The sequence below is a fragment of the Sphaerodactylus townsendi genome, linkage group LG13, assembly GCF_021028975.2.
Source record: "Sphaerodactylus townsendi isolate TG3544 linkage group LG13, MPM_Stown_v2.3, whole genome shotgun sequence".
Classification (NCBI taxonomy): domain Eukaryota; kingdom Metazoa; phylum Chordata; class Lepidosauria; order Squamata; family Sphaerodactylidae; genus Sphaerodactylus; species Sphaerodactylus townsendi.
The window spans coordinates 35,046,776-35,071,007 of NC_059437.1; the positions used below are offsets into that span (position 1 = coordinate 35,046,776).

At 42.5% G+C, this 24,232-nt stretch overlaps 2 protein-coding genes across 11 annotated transcripts in view; both read left to right on the forward strand.

Annotated features, from left to right (window-relative positions):
- PATZ1 (POZ/BTB and AT hook containing zinc finger 1) overlaps positions 1-12,412 on the forward strand; it is a 36,017-nt gene extending 23,605 nt beyond the window's left edge. For 4 of the 10 annotated variants that reach the window (XM_048513954.1, XM_048513952.1, XM_048513953.1 and 1 more), the window contains 2 exons: positions 7,769-7,906; positions 10,757-12,412. In XM_048513954.1, coding sequence (XP_048369911.1) covers positions 7,769-7,906; positions 10,757-11,175 — 557 coding nt within the window. In that variant the 3' untranslated portion in view covers positions 11,176-12,412. The remainder of the gene's footprint in view (positions 1-7,768; positions 7,907-10,756) is intronic. The other 6 variants (XM_048513959.1, XM_048513961.1, XM_048513957.1 and 3 more) reach the window with 4 other exon arrangements.
- Positions 12,413-17,839: 5,427 nt separating this feature from the next.
- PIK3IP1 (phosphoinositide-3-kinase interacting protein 1) lies at positions 17,840-23,894 on the forward strand. Its single transcript, XM_048514910.1, has 4 exons — positions 17,840-18,049; positions 19,703-19,888; positions 20,594-20,672; positions 22,220-23,894. The coding sequence occupies exons 1-4, from the start codon at positions 17,977-17,979 to the stop codon at positions 22,425-22,427; spliced, it is 546 nt and encodes a 181-aa protein (XP_048370867.1). The 5' UTR covers positions 17,840-17,976; the 3' UTR covers positions 22,428-23,894.
- The last annotated feature ends 338 nt before the right edge of the window (positions 23,895-24,232 follow it).

The window sequence follows — 24,232 nt, forward strand, 5'->3', positions numbered from 1 at the left end:
GTCACCATGGACATGGGCAAGGTCTAGGGTGCCCACCTCCCCCCCAACAGACTCCCCCTGCTGGATGGTGTCGAGGCATGCGAAAACAATGAGACAGCAGGACTTCCTGGTCACATGGGGGCCGATTTTGCGCCCCCCACGTAACTAGAAGAGTGGCGCCCCGGGACAAGGGGTACCCCATGTCCCTAGGCAGATACGCCACTGTCCTTAATCCAAGAGGATTAATCTTTTTTAAATGGTTCTGCTGATAATAGATCGAGCTGGTAGTGGTGTCATCTCCAGTGGGTTGGGCTGAATGTTGGGAGCACATCTTGAAGCTGTTTCTTCCTGTTCTGAATGAAGAGGCTGAAAAATGGGGGGAAATTATGAAAACGAATAAGAACAATTTTGAAAAATAGTTACTGTTGAAAACATTGACTTCTACATCTTTACTTTGAAAGCATGTCCCACTCGGTTCAGGCAGGCTTACTTCCAAGCAGTTATGCAGAGGATTAATTCTCAGACATTTATAGTAGTATCCTGAATTGCTCCTTTTAAACAAACTGTGGGTCATATCAGTGAATGAGTTGGCATTACAAATTCTAATTAAAAATGAACTTTGGAGTCTGGATTTTGAAGATCAAAATCTAAGGCAACTGATAAGTCATCTTATAAGGATACAGACAAATCATGCATAGTCTTTTGGAGCTAGAGGTGTGGATGATTGATAAAAAATGTATTCAGTGGAACTGAAATATTCCCATCACATTATGTGAAGCTGGAATTAATTGTATCAATTTATTCATTCCTTTCTGTTTCTCAAAAATGCCACTTTTAGAAAGGTATTTCCACTATTAGATAAGAAAAGAATTGATAGCTCACTCCCCATGTCTCTGTTTAGCAACTTCTTAGGCTGAGTGGGGAAGAGACTGTTGATTGAATTGTACTCTACTAAGTGGATTTACTGAGCAGATTAGGAACTGTTATTGTACATGCTGTGAGGAACCCAGAAAAAATGCCATCAGGAGCTCTGTTCCAAATACTGGCATAATTATGCCTCATTTACTTGGAGAGCCAATCTTGAGTAGAATTTGGAGATCAGAGAACAGGTGTACCCAGCACTGTAGTTCTTATCACTGAAAGATCAAATTGTAGGGATGTGCATACATATCTTTAAAAAATCAAAATATGAATCTAATCACTTGTATTCTTGGCATCCCAACAGTGCAATTCTAGACAAAGTTAACTCTTTAAGGATTGCTAAAAATGATGGCAGTAATCTCTGGAAATAACTTGTTCTGGTGTCTTGTTTGCTTTTTACACTTGTATGTAGCAAAGAAAGTAGGAAGATCAACATGCGGTGAGAGTGTCTCTCCAGAGATAATTTATATATCAAAAATAGTAGCACACGGTGTTTTTGCTTTGTACCAATTATTACTGTCTCCACTGGAATAGGGAAAACATTCTTGATCTTACAGCATAAGAAATGTCTCCTGTTCGTTTGCTATTCTGTTTTCTACTTTGATGCCCTAACTCAGTGGTGGCGAACCTATGGCACTCCAGATGTTCATGGACTACAATTCCCATCAGCCCCTGCCAGCATGGCCAATTGGGAATTGTAGTCCATGAACATCTGCAGTGCCATAGGTTCGCCACCACGGCCCTAACTGTTAGGGGACTAAGCATGTAGAATCTGCTTGTGTTCCCCCATCAGTTTGTATACTTCTTTCCCTTTCCATCTCTCTGTAGAAGGCAGCATATCTACAAGTCAGAAGGGTAAACATTTTTCTTGTATCCTGTTGAATATAGATGATGCAGGACCAAATCAGAAAATGCACAAGTCATCTGTGATAAAAAAAAAGGGACATGAGATTTCTCAACATCTTTAATTTTATTTAAAAACAACTAGGGGGTGCATGACAGGAAACCAACCAGGAGGCTACTGTGTTGGGGGATAAGGGAAGCAGATTAATGGGGGGAGGGTGTTAGGAAGGAAACTGTCAGAGGTTGTGGTGAGCCTGCTGGCTTCCCTCAGCAACAAGTTAGTGAGGCTGAGGAAGTACAGCAGAACCTAATGTTGCATAACAGGGCTGCCTTTGTAATTAAGTGAGCCTGGAGGACCAGCCCCACTTCAGGACAGGGGTATCTGCTGAACTCTATTGTATCTTTGCTCAGGAGTCCTGGTGGGTCCCATCTTTTCTTCTGCCTCCTGAAACTGCTGGGAGAATTTGCTGGTGTTACTCAATTGTTTCTTTTTGTCAGTAGTCCAGTGGTCAGCAGATGTTCTGTACAAGTGCGTAGAAGCAATAATGGTCTGGTCTGGTGGAAAGCCAGTGAATTAAACATTAATCCAGACAAGCCTGAAGCAGAGTTGGACCGCACTGTAGTTAATTAGTGGTGAATGCATCAGTCTGTTCTGGATTGTTTTCTCTCCTAAAGGAGCATATCCATAGGTTGGGGGTTGGTATTTAAGTGCATGCTTCTATTTATTATCTTTTACCAGCTTTGGTTGCTGCACATAATACCAGATCTGGCCATGATTAACTGCTCTCTGACAACAACCAGGTTACATTAATGAATTGCACTGTATATGAAGCTGCCCTTGAATATAGCCTGGAAGCTTCAATGATGCAGAATGTGGTGGTGAGATGCTGGCTGATGCGGGTCGCCCGCTTGTACTCTAACCTCTAAAGGTCCTGGGGGGATACCATCCTTCCCCCACATTATTTGTCCTTTCCCTCTCAGCGCATAATTTCCCTCCCATTTTGGCTCCCCCCCCCCCCGCACACACACTGGTTCTGTTGCTTCCTATCACCTTGCCTTCATTTGGGCAGCCCACCTGTCTTGTCTCTTGCCCAAGTGCCAGACCACCAATTTTCAAGGCTACCTGCCTGCTTGCTTGCTGACCAGATCACCTGTACCTGCTTAGCGCACCAGGCAGCTCTGACTCCCTTTCCCCCCTTTCAGCTTGCTCGTCTAAAGATTGGGTTATCTAATTTAAAAAGTTTAAAATTAACTTGCAAAAAATTTTAGCCAACAGTACAAACCATACAATCGAAAAGCAAAAACATTTTTTTTACCTGAAACTTGCCATTTTACATTTTTAGCTATTACAATTCATAATTTTTTGATATACTCACAAGTTTAGGATATTATTTTAATTCTTAATTTTGATCATCTAGCAGCATATACCTACTATATATTCTTATTTGTGTTCATTGTAACTTTCTAATTTTATAGTTTTACTTATCCTAAATTTATGTAAGTTAGTAATAAATTCCATTTATTTTGAAATTCTATCATTGGTCTATTATGCACTAAAGACATTAATTTCACCTTCATTACAATGGTTCTCTTGTCTTCTTAAATGGCTTCTCCAATTTTTTTAAAAAATCCCTGTGCTATTTAAAAAGTGCTTTGTATTTTTCTGCAAACCCAGAGATTTTCTTAGGTTTGTAGAAAGCTCTTTGTTCTTTGCACAAAGCCACCATTTCTGGATTTAAGGAGCTGCAGCAGGGGCCATGTTGAGAGTTTTAACAAATAAACCACACTAGCTGCCCATTCATTTCCAAAGCACAGTTGATGGTTCTTATCCTTGCATGCATCCTTGAAGTGCCCAAGGCCAAAATATTGAAACATTCATCTTCTTTGTGACCCTCTCTAAATTAAGATTGCCTTCTGAGGCTGTTCTTTCTGAAGTGTGATAGATGGTAACCAGAGATTAAGCCTTCTCAGTAGTGATACCTTAGCTGCGGAACATTCTCTTTCCCCGGTGCCTAATTTTATTCCGTTTTAGGTGCCAAATGAAATTTTATTTGCCTTGGCTTTTCCCCCCCAATTGTGTAGTATTCCTCGTATCCTTTCTATAACAACACTAGTTGAAGTGTCTTATTGTGGGTTTTATGCTACTGTTTTAATTTTGCTGCTTTTAGTGACAGTTGATGATACTGTTTTTATTGGTTTTTATGATGCACTTTTATTTTTTACTTACTTTATTTTACTTATTTATTTCAAACTTACAGTAAAGTGTTTTGGGAATTATTTTGGGGAAAGGTGGCAACAGTTATCCTAAATTAATAATTGTGCCTTGCTTTGCTTTCTGTGATTTCAGTTTCCTCCAGAAACCTCCCTAATCTCTTGAGCCAAAGCTATTCCTACTTTTTTAATCTTTAACTTAGTGCAGATCTTAATTATTAATCACATGTTGAGGATCTGAATATGCTGCAGTTTCTCTCCTATCTCTCACATTTATGAATATGGTGTTTCTTTTGGGTTTCTTCCTCGTAGCAGAGAAGTACAATCTTAGTGGGGAGAGGCATGAGCATTTTGTAGTTTGTCAGTCTTTGTGGTTATGATAGAATCATAGAGTTGGAAGAGACCCAGAGGGCCATCAAGTCCAACCCCCTGCAATGCAGGAACACACAATCAAAGCATTCCTGACAGATAGCCATCCACCCTCTCTTTAAAAACCTCCAAAGAAGGAGACTCCACCACACTCTGAGGTAGGGCATTCCACTGTTGAACAGCCCTTACTGTCAGGAAGTTTTTCCTGATGTTTAGGTGGAATCTCTTTCCCTTCACCTTGAACCCATTACTCCTGATCCTGGTCTCTGGAGCAGCAGAAAACAAGCTTGCTCCCTCACCAACATGACATCCCTTCAGATATCTAAACATGGCTATCGTGTCACCTTTTAACATTCTCTTCACTAAACTGAACATACCGAGCTCCCTAAGTCTCTCCTCACAGGGCATGGACTCCAGACCTTTTACCATTTTGGTTGCCCTCCTCTGGACCCGTTCCAGCTTGTCAATATCCTTGAATTGCTGTGCCCAGAACTGTACACAATATTCCAAGTGAGGTCTAGCCAATACAGAATAGAGAGGTACACCTATTGATATAGCCCAAAATTGCATTGTGTACTTGGCATATTCCTGCCACAGAGACTGACTTCCCCACCGGTGTTACATCACAAACCAGAGTGATTACAAAGTGATTACAATCTTGGGCTAGGACTGGGGAGACCTGGGTTGAAACTCCCAGTGGGTGACTTTAATCTAGTCTCTTTGTCAGCCTTATCTGTCTCAAAAGGTTTTCATGAGGGTAAAAGGGTACAACGTTGTAACCTACACTCCAAAGAGGAAAACTGGAACAAAAATTGTGATAGCTATCTAGAACCATTGCCCTCCAGAACAAACTTTCTCCTCTTTCTCCTTTTTTTAATTTTTGCTATTTTTGCTCAATCTAGAGTCTACAGACTTTCACTCACTACTAAAACCCTTTTGAACTGCTCTTCACATGGCTAATAGATTGTGCTATGGACCATAAAGTCCATGGTTCATATCTTGCCTCTTCCAGAAATTCATTAAGTGGCCTTAGACATCATCCTTCTCTCTGTGTATCCCTTGCCCACACCAAAAAACAGTGACTTGCCTCCCACTTTTTTTAAAAGAATGGGTGTGAAGCCATTTGAACATGTTATACCCTTCTCAACAAAAAGAACTAAGTAGAATTTGTCTTTGTTTTTGAATGCTCCGCTTGGGTCCTAGTGCCTAGCAGAGCATTCCAAAATAAAGACAATACATCACATGGTGGGTAAAGTTACAATTTTACTTAGTTCTTTTTGTTGAAAAAGGTATCCCCCCCCCAAGTATTTTTGAAGTTTTCAGAATTCATTGCTGACCCTGAGATGTGTCTGGTTTAGAGTTTCTAAGATTTTCTGAAGTGTGTGAAAGTATACAAACTGCTGTGAAGAATACTGCTACTGTAAATTTATAGCTAAACTAAACATGCGGCTGGACTCACTGCTTAAGGTTTTTAGCCAAGGACATTGAACTCCATTGTTACTTTTATTTTTTATTTGTATACTTTGCCTTTTAAACTGTGCAGCCTGCATTATAATCCTCTTTCCTTGTCACAATTATCCTTCTGGATTGAATCAGTTACTGTCGTGTCTCTGAAACTGACACAGTGGTGTGCCCAAAGCTGAGGCTTTCCTCTTTTTATATACAAGGGCTGTCTACTTTTCCCAGCAATCTTTCTACCCAGGGGTACTCAGGACAATGAACAAAGCATAATAAAAATAATACAATATTATTGGAATTAGAAGATTGACTCAGATTGACTCAATTAGAAGACTGACCCAGCCTTCCATTCTTCCAAGGTCAATAAAATGAGCAGCTATCTTGCTGGGGATAAGGTGTAGATGACTGGGCATGGCAATGGCAAACCACCCTGTAAACGTAGTCTGCCTAGTAGATGTACCGATGTGACAGCACCCCATATGACCAGGTGCTTGCACAGGGAACTACCTTTATTTTTAATATGCCTTCCCCCCAAAAAAAATCCAGTTAGTTTCCTTTCCCCTGAATGAAAACAATAGCATGATCGTCTGTGAGCAAGTACTAAGTCAGGCCTGTGGGTCCAGTGCTTACACATATTCCCACAAAGCCCACCCATCCACAAGCATCCTTGTTTTCTGAAGATCCTTCCAAAGGGTCTAAGAATTTCAGAGGAAAAGGCCAATATAACAGCAAGCAGAAGTCAGAAGGCTGCTCATTGCAAAAAACAGCTGCTGCCAGCATGGTATATTTGGAAATGCAGTTTTTGGCTTGCACTTAAAGCAGAAAAAAACCCGATTACAGCCACATTAGTTGCTGATGCTCTTAAATTAATGTGGTAGGATGGATACATAGGATTTTGCCTTTCTGTTTTAGTAAAGGAGAATCAGAGAAACTGGTTTTTCTGCTGAAAAGAGGCATATACTAACTAATATTTTTAACAAGAAACAAGGTAATTCAAATTGTTTATGGCAATATTTAAGTAAATATATAGAAGGAGAAGCTAAAGGTCAGAGGCACAGCATCCGGTTTCTGTGCAGAAGGCCCTGGATTCAGTGTCTGGCATCCCCAGATGAACAAGCTGTTGGGGAGCAGGGCTAGAAATGACCTCTGTCTGGCTTTTTGGAGTGCTGTGCCAGTCATGTCAACTGGGTTGGGTTGACCGTACAGCCTCATGGAATAAAGCATCTTTGTATAATACTGTGAGGTAGAAGAATTGCATGCTGTCACCAAGAGAAATACCCAGTTTTGTTGGAATTTTTAGTTGTTATTTTAAAGAAATAATTTGATGTTATGAAGGAATCTGACAATGTGCATTCAAAAGCATTGTCTAACAAGGTTAAAGACCCCTTTTAGTGTCTGCTAAGGAGCTTCTCTAGAAATTTGCAGTGATCTTCTCCCAAGAGCCTTTCTCCTAACCAGGAATATTTCCCTTTTATTTCCCATTTTCAAGCCAGTCCTAATCCACTAGAGCACACAAGATTTCCCCAACCCAGGTAATGCATACACAGTTTCAAAAATCCAGTCTGCCAATAAACCAGTATTTAAAGACACAATGACTTGCTTTTTCCCCTGCCCAGTTCAGCAAAGTAGATTTAGTTGATTACAGGCTATTTTAGGAACTGGCCAGACTTAATAATATGGAAACATATTTACCATTTGAATACTTGTAAGAGAGAGGTTTTCAGCCGTTTCTCAACTTCATTGTGGTACATTTTCTTGCAAAGGTTCTCACGGATGAACTTCTTCCCTATAATTTCTAGGTTTTTAATTTGTAAACCTAAAGGACACGCCACATTTTGACTCCACCTTCAAAAGCGCCAGATTTCATTCATTTTGGCTCATGCACAAGTTCTTTAGAGGACCCAAGAAGATCTGGAAGCAGATAAGGGGAAAGGCAGAGGTGTGTCTGTACTGGTGGCAGGATCTCATCTCCTTTTATCTTGTTTAGGTTTCTCCTCTGCCTCCTACTTAAAGGTCCATGTTAAAACCCACCACGGTGTTCCCCTTCCCCAGGTCTCCAGGCACCCGGAGCCCATCCCGAATGGGGGAGCAGCGTTCCACAGCATCAGGACCTATGGCATCAAAGGCAAGCGACTCCCTGCTCTGCACTTTCCGTCTCTCGGCGTAGGACTTTGTGTTGTTGGATGCTGGGCATGGGAAGGAGGGAAAGAGGGAAAAGGTTTGGAGAAAGCAAATGTAAGATCCAGCAAAGTATAATGGTAACATTTCTCTTGGACTGCAAGTGGAAGGTTGCATGTCTGAATGTTCTTCCATAGAGGGGGGGAAGAATCCTAATTGCGTGGAGAATACTGGCAGCTAAAAACACAACACTAGCTCTGCTGGTCCCTAGCACTCTGCCACATATAGTGGTTCTGAACATGGAAACTCAGTTTTTCTACTTATGGCTAACAGCTGTTGGCAAACTTTCTCTTCCTTCTCGGTATCTTTGCCAAGTCCACAGTGCCACGTCTTGAGACAAGGAATTCCCTGAATTGTTAATTATGTGAGGAAGAATTTTATCCAGAGGAATTGTGCTGGTCTAGCCATTTTCCATTAAATATTAGGATGATTTTTTTCCATGTAGTGAGGGGATTTTTTCCTCATGAGGGAACATTCAGACATATGATCCTCCTACTTTTAGCATGAAGTCCAGGAAGAACCGTACCATTTGATGGCATAATTAGGGAAACAATAAATAAACGATGTTCTGTTTTGCAATCCATAGTTGACAGTGCCCCAGGGCAGAGGATTACATTTCCTCCCTTCAGGCTTTATAGAAGTCATGGGGCGAAAATCATAGTCCATTCACTTTCTCCTTGAAACAGGTGAAGGCCTTGAAGTCAGAAGGCTGAACATATAGTTTACTCCCATGATCTGTTTAAGAGTACCTTGCCTGTGAGATGCCTTATTTGTAGCTAGTCTCCAGTTTTAGCAAGGCTCAAACCAGGTTTTTACTAATCAGCGTGTTTGGGTTGTACAGCTTCAGGCTCACATGGCTGAGTCTACCTCTATAAAACCCCTCCACAAAGAAAACAAAGCTTGTCAGAGAAAAGGGTAAGGTTGGACCATTTAGTGTTTTGTTTTTTTCTGGGGAGGGGGGATTGCATCTAGTTTTCTGTGGAAGATATTTTTGAGTAACTACGTGCAATCTGAAATGATACACCTGAAATACAGATTTAAATTCTCAGTGGTAGCATTAGACCTCAACTTCTGGTTCTACAAGAGAAAATCTTTGCAGGGTGGAGGTGATATCTACTCAGACGTCTGTTTCAATAGTCTACCCTACTACAGGATGCCAGTTGAAATGCCCTGTTCAGGTGGCAGATTTTGCATGCTGAAAAGGGCAATGAAGTGGAAAACAGATCTGAGCCGCAGGGCAAAACCTTCTGAGAAGTTCTCTGCAAGCCCTGTTGAAAGGAACTGAACCCATATAAGGCCATACTAATGCTCAGCGCTGTACAGTGCCGGAATATTTCCTAATACATTGTGCCCTGCTTGTGGAAAAGGGGTCAGGTACCAGTTGCGTTTTCCTCTTCAGATCCCTGATCATGTCTGGCTAAACCTTGACATTTGATTTTACTGCAGTTGTTCTGGTTGGGTTGTATTGATCTTATTAGGGACTTTTTATAAGGGAAGGTTGACAAATAGCTGTGCAGTTTGTGTACAGTAGTGTTGGTCAGGCTCTCTTTGCCACTTTCTTTTCTGCATGATCGCCCCTTCTGGCACTGGAACTTGCCACTCCTGCAGGAAAAGAGTGGGTGTTGCTATAGAGTCACTTCCTAAAAATGTTCTTTGCTATGTGCCATGTTGATGGTAGGAGGTTTGCCTTAGTATGTTTTTTCCAAGACGGACATTATAAGAGTAGTACTATAACCTCTAGGCTTTAAGTTGTATGGCTGTGAAAAAAAATAATTAGAATCAGAGTGGTTGTTTGTGTCTTGAGTTCTTTTCTGTGCTTTTCAAACATGGCAAAAATTCTTTAGCTTGAGAGTAGAAATTGCATTAGGTTTGTTTTATATTCAGGTCACTGTGAGGAGTGCATAGACAAGGGGAATGTGGCGGAACGAATGAGTGGAGTCTGAATGATGGACACCAGCGAGTTTAGGAATGTAACTTGGAAGTTAGGGATATTCTATCTGTGCATGACCCAAACACCTCTAAATGGGATAGTTCCTCTGTGCATGACACCCCTCCAGATTTAACAGTATTATTTCAGGCTACAACATACAGATCTTTAAAAATAGAGTTGCGTTCTGATTCCAAGTTGGAGCTTCATCACTGAAGAAGACTGTCTTGAGGCGGAGAGCAGCTGTTGGTTCCATGGTTGGAGGCTTGCTGGACTCCTCTCTTGCAAACTGGTTGTGCCTTTGTTGTGTCTTGCATTTTTACACAATTTATTGGCCATTCTTATACATATCAGTCATTTGCATTTCAGTGCTGGGGGAAGTGACTTCCATCTGTGGTTCTGCGGTAATAAGGGATTTTTTTATACACAGTATTCAGTGAATCTGAGATATACACACATAAGGGTATGGGTAAGGCATTTTATATAAATGTTGCTGGTACCTCCAGTGCTGTTGCAGTTCATAATAATGAAAGTTAAGGGCCAAGAGTATGAGAATTCTGATGCATGCTGTGACCAGGTTTGGAAATAGCAACTTGGCTGCTCACGTGGTCAAGTCAAAACATTTAGGTTAACTAGGCAGGGAAGTTAGGTCTACAAAGGAACTGTGGGCAAGCCAATGCTAGTAACAAAATACAGGTTTTTCTGTAAACTCATTTGTGTGAGGCTGGATTAGAATATAAGTAAGTTTGAATGCCTTCATTGCATGCTAAACGAAGTGTGGAGTTGTCATCTTGGGGAAACAGGTGGTATCCTCCAGCGTATTAAATGCCTGCAAGGGTTTAAAAACTTATATTTTCTTTCTTTCCCTAGAAGGCCAGAAATGCTCACATTCGGACCAGATTGAGAGTTCAGATTCTTACGGCGATCTCTCCGATGCCAGCGACCTCAAGACCCCTGAGAAACAAAACGCCAACGGTTCCTTCTCCTGCGACATGGTGGTCACCAAAAACAAATTGGAATCAGAGGGAGATAAGAAGTACCCCTGTCCTGAATGTGGAAGCTTTTTCAGATCCAAGTCCTATCTCAACAAACATATACAGAAAGTTCATGTTCGCTCCCTGGGGGCCCCATTAGGGGACTTGGGCCCTGCATTGGGATCCCCCTTTTCACCCCAACAGAACATGTCTCTTCTGGAATCATTTGGGTTTCAGATTGTTCAGTCTGCATTTGCATCCTCCCTAGTGGATCCAGAGGTCGACCAGCAACCAATGGGGCCGGATGGAAAATGAAGGCCAGCTTTAACCTTAACAAAGCAGCAGTCTGTTTTATATATAATTATAAAATGGCTGTGAACAAGGAGGGAGGTAACAGAATCCCAGTTTTGTAGCTGAGGCATTTTTAATACCCTTTAGGTTCCTTCCTTTACTTGTTCTCCTCTCCTCTAAACCTTCCCTGGGTGGAGAATGTTGGTCACCTGATGATTTGCAGGATGACTGCATGACATTGAATTGATGACCTTCAGGGCTGCAGTGCAGGCAGAATTTGTGCAAACTATCCAAGAGGTCTGTGGAGGACCCAGCTTGGAACCAGGAAAGAATGACAAGTCACACACACTGCTTTGAGAATTTTAAAGAACCCAAATTGATCCGGCAGAGAGAGAGCTAGCCTTCTTGATACCCTTGATCCTCTCTTTCTCTCTGCCCCATAACCCTTTCCTGAGATTCTCATATTAGCATCATCTACTCATAAAACACACCCTGTGGTATCTAGTAGATAAAAGTGCCGTTCTTTTTACAAAACAGAAATCAAGTTTTCTTTTTTTAAGTTATTTTTGTTTTCAAAGAGCGAAGATTTACATCAAAGCGGGTACCACAGCATTGACGGGCAATACCACCACCATCTGGGTGTCAGCAAATCCAAAACCTGTTTGTGGGACAATCTAGTGGGAAATTCTCCTGCACAGTCTCCACATATGGGGGTCTATACATTTCAGTGGGCCTTGGCAGAAGAATTTCTAGCAGATGTTTCCCCTTGTTTGTTTCTGTAATCTTCACAAACTTTTTATTGGTTTTCTGGATCTCTTTTTTGTTATTATCTTTATGATTTTAGGACCTGTTATAGTGATTTGCCACTGAGATGCCGTTTCAAGGCAATTATACAGAAAGCTCTTAAAGCAGCAGTCATATTAGGGTTAGTATTAATTTTTTTAGATGTATCATAATTAATAACTTGGCTAGTTGATTGTTTTTTAAATCTATGGAATAAAATAGTTATGCAAAATGGAAGAAAGGAAAAAAATAGAAGAGGTTAAAAATAAAAAAATAACAACAGTGCACACTTGGTTGGTTGTTGTTGGTTTGATGCATAAAAGACCCCAGAAGATTAAATTGATCAGCGATAGGATGTGTTTTTCTGTACTGCCAACATGTTTAGTGCAATTAAACATATAGGGTTCACAGAGTGATTTTTTTTAAAATAATTGGATTGGACTGCATTAAAGAAGTTAGAATGTTACTTTAAACCCCATATTTTTGTCTGGTTTCTAATTTGGAAAGGTATGAGGGGGGGCTGTTTTTGTTTTTCATAAACAGTTTAATTACCATTCTGAAATGTTTGCATCTGAGGGAAACAACAAGACTTTTATCACATCAACTGCCTGGAATATTGATTTTGATGGAGTTTATGTAAGAGCTGTTGACCTGATACAGGCATAGCATTTCTAAATCAGCCATGTTCAGGAGATCAGAAAGCATCCCTTGGGCTTGCGCTCTCTCAACAGATTTCTCCTTTACTTTCATTCTGTTCTAACAATGGATAGTGTTATTCCCGTATTGAAGTGAACCCCTTAATTAGCATTAACTGGGGTTTGTTTAAGCAGCTTCAAAACTGTGAGTAGTGTTGACTGAACTGACAAGGGAACAACCCAAGGACTACTTCTCATTGGTTAGTCATAGTTAAGAGATCAAGAAATACGACATATTCAGAGCCTCTTGATTAAGCCCTGGCCAAAGTCAATGAAAATGGTGGGGTTTGAATTCCTTCTAGTCTGATTTGTGCATGGGATGTCTTTAATGCATGGTGCCTGCTTGTCACAGATGGGACGCCCCTTCACTCACACATCTTTATTTCTGACTCTTTAGACCTGGAGCAGGCAAGAGCCCTTAACTTACTGCCACCACTCTGGGTGCAGGGCTTTGCTAAAGGACTTTGCCAGAGAGGCCCCAAACACTACACTGGGTCTCTATGTTTAAAAGTATAGTGTTACTGTTTATCTTGACAAATTAACACATTTTGATGAGGAGTACAAAATATGTCAACTAAATTGTTAGCGTTTCGAAGAGCAGAACTTCATTTAACAAGCATTACATGCCTCTGAAGCAGCAAGAATCCACAATGGGTATTGCAAGGGGGATTACCCAACCTAGGAATAGCATGTGTAAGTCCTCCAGGGGAGTTAGTTGAGCGTGTCTTTAATGTCCCCACCTAGCTAAATGACTAGTATTTGACTGGCTAAATTGTGCTCTCACTAAGTTGAATTTCTATCTTTGGAGTCCTGTGATGCAATTAATAGTTTCTGGAAATTGAAGAAATTCAATGTATGTATGAGCGTGTGAAGCAACTTTATACTGTGGGACAACTGATCTATGAAGGTCAGTATTCTGACTAGTCAAGGCCTTTCACATCAATTAATGCCTGATCCATGTTAACTGGAGATTTCAAGATAGAACCTAGGACCTCCATACAAAACAGATGCTTTACTACGCAGCCATAGCCTCTTCCTCAACGTGCGTTTCTTTTCTACAAAGACCAAATCCACGTAAATTTTAGTCACTGCTTTTCAGTAATTTGACAGAGTTGGCAGATCCACTTCAGCATAGCTAGAAGCCAGTAGTCCTTGATTTACAGTACAAACCTCTGTTATGAATTGTTCTGCTGAGGCAGCTTAATGGTTAACATCCAGCGATCAGGATTTGGAGTCAACATGAAAATCTGCAAGCATTCTCACAAACATTACACCAGACTACTACACCAACCATTGTGTATTCTACAAGGAAAGATCAGCTGTTCCATATATTTTTTAAAAGAAAAGATATCAAACATTTCTTCAAGGATTAAATCTCTGAAGGGTTATGAAAGGGTTCTCTGCTCCCAAGCAAGTGCTTTTATGAGCATAGTTTGTGTCTATAAAATTACAGTCAACATTCTATTAATACATAAATTATGTCATTATTCAAGAGGCAGACAATGCATTTGTTGACCCCTTACAAGCTCGCGACACACACTCTGTTTTGAAGTAATGAGGAAATCAAAACTTCTGTTTTGAAGTAATAGGGAAAAGTACAGGACACAAACTGCCTTGCCCTAGGTCAATTTGAGAAACAGAAATTGAAAGCAGCTCTGTTCAAGGTCTTGTGCCTTAACCACAAGACAAACTTCTACTGTAAACATTTGCAAAGATTTTTCATTACCCAGGAAACTGGTGTGCCTTCCACAAATTGTGTGTGTGTATAGAGAGGGCACTACACACAGTAATATAAGCAAAAGCAGAGGTCCCTGCCCTTAAGGAACTTTTAAAAAAAGAGATCCACTTTCCAATCTTGCTGAAAGGTGGTTTATTGTATCAGCAAATTCCACCAATTTGTTAGGCAACTTTTTCATTTGAGTTCTCAACGAGTTCTTGAGTGTTTGCCGTGATCTGTCAATTTTTGCCAATAAGCCCTAGAATTTAATCACAAAAGTTTGATTCAGATCTTCAGATGCCTTCTTAAAAGCTGCCAGATGTGGGTAACTATCCAAAATCCTCCACAATAAAGAGTTACTGAAAGAATTAACCTTTGTAATCTCCCAGATTCTTTCAGTGTCCCTTTTCTCTTTGATTGCCTAATAGACCAACTGTGTCGATTCCTAGTTTCCTATCTCAATGTATTTAAGTACAATGTTACTGTTTGTTGCATTAAAATCACTGGGCTTAGAGGATGCAACTCTGCTTAGAAGGGCAGTTTAATGTTTTAGTAGTATGCTCTTCTAATTATTTGGTCTACTCCCAAGGGTTTTACCAGAGCATTTGCTCTTTTTTGTTCCACTTTGGGCTAGACTTTCAGTTATTAAAGGAAGCACTTTTTAAAAAAGGGTATTCTTAATTCTGGTAGTTTCAGGTAAAAAGCCATATTAGTCTGTAGTAGTTGAATGCAACAAGAACAGAATGCGGTGCAATGTATAAGCCAAAACCATCACAAATCACCACACCCCTGGCTGCTAAAACCACACTGAAGCATAGACTGTGGAATTTAATATAATTATAAATTGCAGTGCAGTAAACTTCTGAATCCTATATCAATTAACAATTACAGTCATAACAGGATAGATATGCAACTGGATAGTCCAATTAATGGAGACAGACGCATGTTGATTCTCAAGCAGACAAAATTCAGAAGCAGTTTAAACATTTAAATTAAATTGCACAGTCTATGCTTCAGCTTGGTTTTTAAGCAGCCAGGCGTAGTGATTTGTTATCTGAATCTGTAGCAGCTGAACAAAATTCTAGTCCAGTAGCACTAATGACCAACAACCTTTCATGAGTCAAAGCTGGTCTTTAAGGTGCTGCTGGACTTTTGGTGGTTATTAATGTGTACTTCCTTAGACTCTTCCTAATTTGTGGTACAGTGTTAGTAGACCATCCATCATTATGATTTTAAACATCTCACTGGAGAGCTTGCACTGTCTAGACCTTCCCTTTCAATTTCCTTCTAACTGAACCCCCTATTTTTGAGAAGCTCCCTCTTCTGGAAATTGATGTATCACAGTATTTGAGCTTCTTTCTACTTACATATAACATTAAAATTGATAGTGCTGCAGACATGTGTTGTTCTGGGTCCTGAACTTCATTCAGGATTAAGTTTAGTGTTGCCTCTTAGCCTCATGGCAGCTGGTTCAAGTACTTAGTGGTCGCACTATATCTCTATGCTAAAATAGCCTTTTCTCCTTTTTTAAAAGGGTGTTTGCATCTAACAAATCCAACAATTCTAAGTGAAGAAGGCTGGGGCAATTTGAGGGAGAGGAAGTCTACCCCTGGTGAGAAAGCAGGCCAGCTGGGAGTCCTCTCCTGTTGCTGCAAAATGGGAGAAAGTGAAACTAACAGCTAAAGATTCAGCTAGAGACATTCTGCCCTGCCTTGTTTTGTGGGTTCTTGAATAGTTGATATCCATTTTAATGAGGCTTGTACAAGACGACTTCCTAGTCATCTATGGCACAGATTTGCCTATTCTTTTGCTGCCAAACTTAATAGCACCCCAAATCTGTCAACTAAAGTGCATACTTTCTCCTTGTGCACGGTAGGGCAGCTTCAATTTAAAGATATATTACTCAAGCCTTAAGTACTGCAATTGTGACTGCAAAATATGTATTTTATAAAAGTTCCCTAGTGTCGTACTAAAAAGGGGGGAGTTAATGTTCAAATATCCAACATGAAACATTCAGAAACTGATCTGAGGTAAACATCTACTGTGGCACACACATAGCTAGATGAGGAAATATGCAGTCACATTTTAATTTACCTTTGTTTTTTCAGATAATTACCAGAAGCAATCACTTGCAGAAATTTCAGGCAAGGACTGACAGCCACACTTCCAGAAACTCTGGCAGCTGAATTTTGTTTTCAAAACTAAAATTAATTTAACCTGAATAAAAGCTGCAGCCACAGCCAAGGAGCAGACAATCATTGCATACTCTGCCCCAACATGTTCTTTTGGCAATTTCCTTCCAAGAAAACAAGGCACCGTCTGTGTAGATAGGCACAGGTCTTGTTGCATAAAGAGCCAGGTGTTTTCATGGGTGTTATATACCAAAAATTACATAAGAGTTGCATGATTTTGTCTGGACTGTTTTGAACCACGCCTTCTTACAGCGACGGCCTTTGTTCTATGTACAGCAGCTAGAATACAAATTATATGAAATCAATGTTAGATTGTAGACTTGATGGCTTCTTTCTGGACCTAGCCACATGGGAACTTGGGTAATATGCCCCTTTAAAGAGGTTTTCATGTGGTTCCCTGTGTTTGGCTCTCCAACCCCTCTCAATGAGAAGAGGATTTAATGTGAGTTAAACATCTGTTAAGAAGAAGAGTTTGGATTTATACCCCACCTTTCTCTCCTGTAAGGAGACTCAAGGTGGCTTACAAATTCTTCCCTTCCTCTCCCTACAACAGACACCTTGTGAGGGAGGTGGGCCTGAGAGAGTTCCAAAGAACTGTGACTGGCCCAAGGTCACCCAGCAGGAATGTAGGAGTGCAGAAACACATCTGGTTCATCAGATAAGCTTCTGCCACTCAGGTGGAGGAGTGAGGAATCAAATCTGGTTCTCCAGATTAGAATCCATCTGCTCTTAACCAGTGCACCACGCTGGTGTAGAGGAGGGTGCCTCAGGCATTCAAAATTGCTAATAGTTATATAGCAGCACCTGAAACTGTTATCTTCTTCCCACGCGCGCGCAAACACACTGTGGGTGTTTAGAATGCGCCCTAAGCCAACCCCCGCCCCTCAAGTCTTGCAGATTCCAAGCCCACCACTGCCGCCACTTGTCAGCACAGGACCTTGAAAGATAGTGGTAGTAGGAAGATGATTTGGAAGAGCAGAAGGTGCCTCTGTATAGGGAAGATTAGTGAGGCAAGGAAGGTTACTAGGAGGGGTGTATGTCTCCCACTACATAAAACTTGACCTCTTTGAACAGGAGCATTTAACACCGCCCTCCTCTTCACTCACAGTCTCCCTAATAGCCAGCCCGGAGTCTTCCTCTTACCTCCTAGCAGCAACCTAATCTGGGACCCGGCGTGTTGCAGAACAAGCCATCTCTGCTATGGGCAGTTCATCCCTCCGCCTCCCACCCTTAGATCCCCCACCCTATTTTGCAGGCAGACAATTGTCTTCCCTGCTTAGGACCCAGCAGGCGCCGCGAAGGCGTCTTGGCTGCAGCCGCAGCAGCTCCGGGCTGAGGAGGTGGAGCTGCAGGGCTTTAAAAAGACCTGCCTTGTTTACTGCAAGCGAGAGACGAGCGAAGTGCTGCGCTGGGGCTGCGGTGTTGCTGTGCTCTGGCCATGGAGCCCAGCCGAGCCCAAGCGCTGCTCCTGAGCTGCTGGGTGCTGCTCGCCTTGGCCTCCGCCGCCGAAGGTGAGCTTCGCAACGGCACCCACTCCCCAGTCGGGTCGGGCACCGGTGCCCCCTCTTCCCGCGGCTCCATCTTGGCTGGAGTGAACAAAGGCGAGCTTGTGACCCGCGCCCCGACCCTAGTTGAGGTGGAGGGCAGCTGCGACTAGTCGACCGGACCTGCCCACTGGCACCTCTTCCCCCCCTTTCTTGCTTGGCACCATTTTGGCTCCGCGTTTGGGCAGGCTGCCTGCAGCCATCTTCTGCCTTTAGGGTCCTGTTTTTGTTTTTGCAAAAGGATGGCACTTCCTCCAACTCCAAGCTTCCCCTCACTCCACCCCCTTGTCCCTGGTCGCTGCAGGGTCAACCCCAGGGTCGGGGGTTGCTGGGTGGCAGCACGAGCGGAGCTGCAGAACGCGATGTTTTGCAAGCGCCATTTGCTGCTTGCGCCTAAAACGATCCCAGCCAGAAGGATTGGCGGGAGGGGGTGAAGGAGCCAAGAGGGGAACTCCTGAGATTGCAGAGAGGGGCAGCTGCCGAATTGGGGAGGCTTTGCATGGGCGGGGGAAGTCGATGCACGCAGTAGGAGCGACTCGCCCCACCACCGAGTCTCCTTGGCTTCTTTTAGTTAATTCACAAGTGCAGACTGCATCTTCCTAACTGAACCGGTGGCTGAACGTGTGACTGGAGTGGGGTGAACGTAATACGTATATAATGTAAGGCTGCGGACCGCCTGCAGACACGCGTGATGCTGATATACGGGTTTAAATACCCCCTGCGCCCAGTCCACCACCAGGGTCCTTTCTCGAGTGTCTGCCGTTAGGATCCTAAGGCGCTTGCCGGAATCCCGTGCAAGCAACTTCGGACCAGCTGGCGCGCTCTGCCAGGGCTGAGAGGCACTGGACCACCGAGGGCAGAGGAACCAGCTTCCTGCATTGCGCAGGTATCGCAGCCAGAAGCCCATGACGCCACTGCCTTGTGATTGGCTGTCCGTGTTTCTAGGCCTTGAGCCAGCTTTCCATTGGACGCCGCTTTGGGGTGAGGTCATGCTGCAATCTTCCCAGGCTAGGCGTGTAAACAGCCTGGTCACGCCCCTCTGCACGTGGATGGCTGCCTGGGAGGTCCATCGTCCCCTTCTCAGGCGGTTTAGGAGGTTGCGGCCGGGGAACAAAAAGGTTTTTTTTCCATGGAACCGGCTGTTTCCCAACAGAAGGAGGTTGGTTAAGGCCATCGTTGCCACCTCTGGGCTCAAGGGGGTGTCTGGCTGAAAGATGGCAACAGCTCTTTATGACTGAAGTTGTGCCTAGGATGTTCCTTGCACCTCTTACACAGTGAAATGTTGTGTGGCTAGTTGCCCACTGACATGTTATGGCGGTTGCACCTGTTTGTGTGTGCTTTGTAGGACTGCATATGCTTGGACTGGAGTATAGGCTGTCATTGCAAGCAGCAGAGAAAAGATGCGGGGCAAACAGGAGGGTTAATGCATCAGCTAAATATGTTGAATGGAATACTATGCATATCAGACCATGGTGGTCTTGTAACCAAACATTTTAATCCCGGGGTGATGTTTTGATCCAGCAATACAATTTCCAGTTTACCAGCAATCATCATCTTGCGTTCATGCAACACATATTGTGGAATTACATAGATGCCAATGTTTTTCCCCCTCTCTGATAGATGTTACTTCTAGCATATTGCCTGCCATTACTGCCAAAGCGATTGATGCTGCAGAAAGTGACCAAGTTTTTGAATCTGCTAACAGCTTACCATCTCGGAGTGAGGCAGCTGCCGTACAGCCAGTTGTTGGGATCAGCCAGCGGGTCAGGATGCGATCAAATGAAAAAAAAGATTTGGGCATTCTAGGTATGATGGGTTTTTTAAACATATACTAAAATAATTGCTCTGATACTCAAGATGGATGTGTTTCAGAGTTGTGGGCCGCATCTAGACAGCTAGTGTGGTAAAGTTGGTTAGAGTGTTGTACTAGCATTTTCAAATTCCCACTCTGCATGGAGGGCGGGGAGGAATGCAGTAAGTGGAGCCATGCTGTAAGATTTCACTGGGTTACGCTCAGGTTAGCCTACCTTATGGGTTGCGAGGATAAAATGAAATAGAGAGAATGGTGTTGTATGCTGCTTAGTGTTCTCACTGCCTAGAGAAAAGTGGCACATGAATATCTAAACAGATAGAAAGAAGTTCCAGATTGGCTGTGTGCACTTCCTAGTTCTTTCTGAATTCTCAACTTGTTTTTCATGTCCTCTGGTTACTGTTCCTTAAGGGTATTCCTTTGGCCGTGGCAACTATGGAATGTCACCATTCCTCACCAGTTCTTTTTCCAGTTCTCTTGGTCATCTTGCTCATTTCAAAACCGTTTACAGATTTTCTTCAAAACCTGAATTTTAGAAGAAACTAGGTAGAAAAAGAAATGTTTGTGCAAACATGCACAATTTCCATAGCTTCATTGTGGAATTTGGATTGTAGAGTACACACAGTATGACTGATTGTTTAACTTTTTGCTACATCATTAAAGTGTACTTCTCTCTCCTTCTCACCTCTTTCCTCAAACAGGCTATGTGATGGGTGTTATCATGATGGTGATAATCATTGCTATTGGAACAGGAATTGTTGTGGGCTATATCTACAAAAGGCAAGTATCACTCAAAAGTTCCTTCTCTCTGAGGAACCTAAGCATTTAAGAGTAACCTTGTGCCTACCCATTCATCCACCCACTCCTCTCTGGCCTTCCAAGGATCACAAATCTACTTCACTGGCACTAGGACAATCTCTGGATTCCCACCCCTCTGCTCCATCAAGGTAGCACCTCTCTCTCTTTAGTAACCAAGCAGACGAATGGCAAAGACAGCTTTCAACCAAATAGTCAGTCTTTTATCTCAAGTCACTACCTCAACCTGTCCTCTCTGTGGTTTTGCCCCAAGCTAAACACAGCCTGAATAGACCCCACTACAGAAGAGCCTTCAGACATAAACTGTCTTTGCTGTTTTCCCCTGCTTTATCTCAAGGGGGGAAGGGCGCAATTTAAACAGCATATTCACATGCACAATGTTAGGGAGGGGTGCTCTTGATTTGAGCTTTGAGTCCATCATTCCCTGAGGGAAAAAGCAGTTACCTTATTTGGTATTGTGGAAGGCACTGCTAACCTTTGAGGCATTTTGCCCTTTTGTGAAGAAAGATTTACAGGTCAAAAGAAGCTTAAGTAGCAGGTATGAGTGGATAAACAAAAGGGAATGCTTTAAAAATGCTTGCCTTGAATCTCTTAATCAGATTAAGAACATGCCCAAATTTTAGTAAAGTTAATTTAGCCACATTTCTGCCATCAGTGTGTTCAGGTACATTAAGAATTGGGATGGAAAATTTCTCAGTCTTATTTCCATTCATCCCTGGGGATATATCCTGAGGCACAGGATAAAGAAAGCACTGTTATCCCTATACACACAGTGTTGAAAGTGTGTATCCTCAAATGTTTCTGGCAGGAAAGTAGTAACCATGAGAATGGTCAAAGAGTAGGAATGGTTTTTAGTCTCATAGGCACTCATTTTGCTGGAAGGATTTCAAAAGTCTACATTTCCTATTGGCATTTGTATTTGCAGTCAGTTGACAGGAAGGAATAGCTTGCCAGAGCACCTGATAGTTGCTAGACTCCTGTCTCAGCTTTCCACATGGGAAGTGAATGTTTAAATCACTTCCAACAGAACTCAGAAGAGGGCTTCAAACCAGAGCTCGGCCTACTCTTGTCTGAAGAACAACAAATAGATGAGAAGATTAAGTGCTGATGGTACAGGTTCAACCTGGAAATGTAACATTTTCAGAAGCTTTTAAGTGGATGGGGGAATGGGCACTTGAAGAAATTTCAGATATAGCTATACTTACTTTTCTATCAAATCTAAATTTATTTGACTGTATAATGTATCATTTAATCTGTAGGCAGATTATAACATGGTATTATTTAGCACATTCATGGAATTTAAAAGTATAAGTACCTTATCTTTCTGCCATACTTCCTGTTCCAGTGAGATGGAGGAAGGCCAGGATTGTCCCTTTTTATGAGGCAGGAGAAGGTAGACACCAGAAAACACATTGTGGGGCACCATATTGGAAACAATATCTGCTTCTAGATGCAGTGAGGTCCAGTTACAACTCAGTCAACCAACCATGCTTCATCATCTCTCTCTCTAGGGGGAAAGATCTCAAGGAGCAGCATGAGCAGAAAGTTTACGAGCGCGAAATGCAAAGGATCACGTTACCACTCTCAGCTTTCACCAACCAGGCCTGCGAGCTAGTGGACGAGAACACGATCGAGGTGCACACGACTCAGACACCTGTAGAGGAAATTCATGATGGCGATGGACCCTTGATGGGCCAGGCAGGCACTCCTGGAGCCTGATTAAGGAGCACTTGGAGAAAACTCTCCTTTGACAACCACAAGCCCCTCTCCTCTCTCATCCTTGATAATGGGAGTTCATTTTTTTTTTCTAGTAAGGGAGGGTAAGATGCCCGCACGGACAGAAAAGATTTGTAAAGGGTATCAGAACTGGCTCATCCACAGTAGTGTGCTGGAATGGAGCAGACCTCTGGGCTGTAGAAGGACTGTGGAGCTCTGACCTGAGGCCCCTGTTGTTCCTGTCTCTACAGTGCTACAAGAGATGTAGCGCTACGGTTCCCGCTGTGGAGAGCAGTGACTTCACTCCTGAAAAGGCCACTCCCCTCTCCCTTCAATTCTCCTTCCAGTGTGGGTGTTCACAAATCTTGGTATCTGTAAGCTCTTTTAACTGGGGGTGGGGTGGACTTTGAGCTGTTCTTTGTTTGCTTAAAAAAGGTGTTTGAATACTTGAATGTAGATTTTGGGGGGGGGGGTGCGCTTGTGACAGCTGCCAAAGCAGTAGCAGTGCCACCGCCACCACAAATCCTGGCACATGTCTGTGTTTAGTGATTAAGGAATTTTATTTGGCAATGAATATTTAAGTCTACTTTTTAAAAAGTGTGGGGGCGGGGCCTTTGGAAAGCTTTCCATATGCCCAAGATAGCTGGGGGTCGCTTTCTTGGCACTAGGTCAGAGGAGGATGGGCGGAAATCCCCGGCGAAAGACAAACAAAAAACTGTTCCACTGCCTAGAAGGCTGTTAAAAATAATCCACGTCTTCCACAGCCCAATCCCTACCAGTCAGAAATCAAGAAATATGATCCCCTATGTTTGTTCCTGCAACTTGCCAGGACTCTCCTGCAGTCTCCGAGATCAGGTAACAGCCTAGAGTCCAGGAAGCAGCTTTAGTTAGCAGGAATGGAGAACTTTTAACCCCATAAGGATTATTTCTACACTCCTTTCGTCAGAGCTTCATTTCCAAGATGAAGAGAGTTTTAAAAGTGTTTACTAGGTTAAACCTGACCAAAAAGATGTGCTAAAAAAGAAAGTGGCTGTCAGTGACAGAGGGACAGATTTTTCTCCCTCACATTGGAGTAAATGGTTCAGGGCCTTTGCCTGAAAACCGGCCAGTTTGGATGAAGAATAGTTGGCAGATGTATTACTAGAATTAAAGCACTTATGGGTAAGCTTTTGGGGCCGGAGATCGATGGAGACAGGAAGAGGACGCACACAAGATAAACGGAGACCTGCTGCTCTTCATATAGCTGGAACATGTCAGCGAAGTGGTGGTTACACCAAAACAGATTTTTTAAATCCTTCTCCACTCAAGGGCCTCCAAGCTGCCAAGAGTAAAGTTTTCTTGCAAATGATGTCCATGAGCAAGAACAAAGGAAACATTTTTAAATTTTTTAAACGCCTTTGAATACCATTTCTTTGTAAGCATCTTAAAATACCTCATGATTGTGAAATAAACTATTCAGGTTGTAATTAATGCCTTGCCTCGTCAGTTATAAAATACCAGTCAAAGTTCTGTGAAAAATGAAGTGATGTTTGTGCATTTCAGTGCCTGATTGGCAGCTAATAGTACTCTCTAAAGGTGGAGGAAGATATCTGTGTATGAATTGTGCCTCCTCCTTGTTCTAAGGGTGGGGCATGTGCAGTGTTTTTGAGGAGTCTTCCACTGTCCTGAAGAAGAGGCTGTACATCCCTTGCCCACTCCATGGATGGACAAGCACCCAGTATTCTCCACCTATTAAAAACACAGACAAAAATACCTTAAAAATAACTAACCTCTCTGCCTCTTGCTCAAAAGTGACAGTAGTAGAAAGT

Bases quoted from the DNA above. Each gene is read 5' to 3' on its own strand.
- PIK3IP1 (XM_048514910.1), top strand. From the start codon at position 17,977: ATGGAGCCCAGCCGAGCCCAAGCGCTGCTCCTGAGCTGCTGGGTGCTG. The intron at 19,889-20,593 runs GTATGATGGGTT...TTCCTCAAACAG, and splicing joins AAAAGATTTGGGCATTCTAG to GCTATGTGATGGGTGTTATC. The intron at 20,673-22,219 runs GCAAGTATCACT...CTCTCTCTCTAG, and splicing joins GTGGGCTATATCTACAAAAG to GGGGAAAGATCTCAAGGAGC.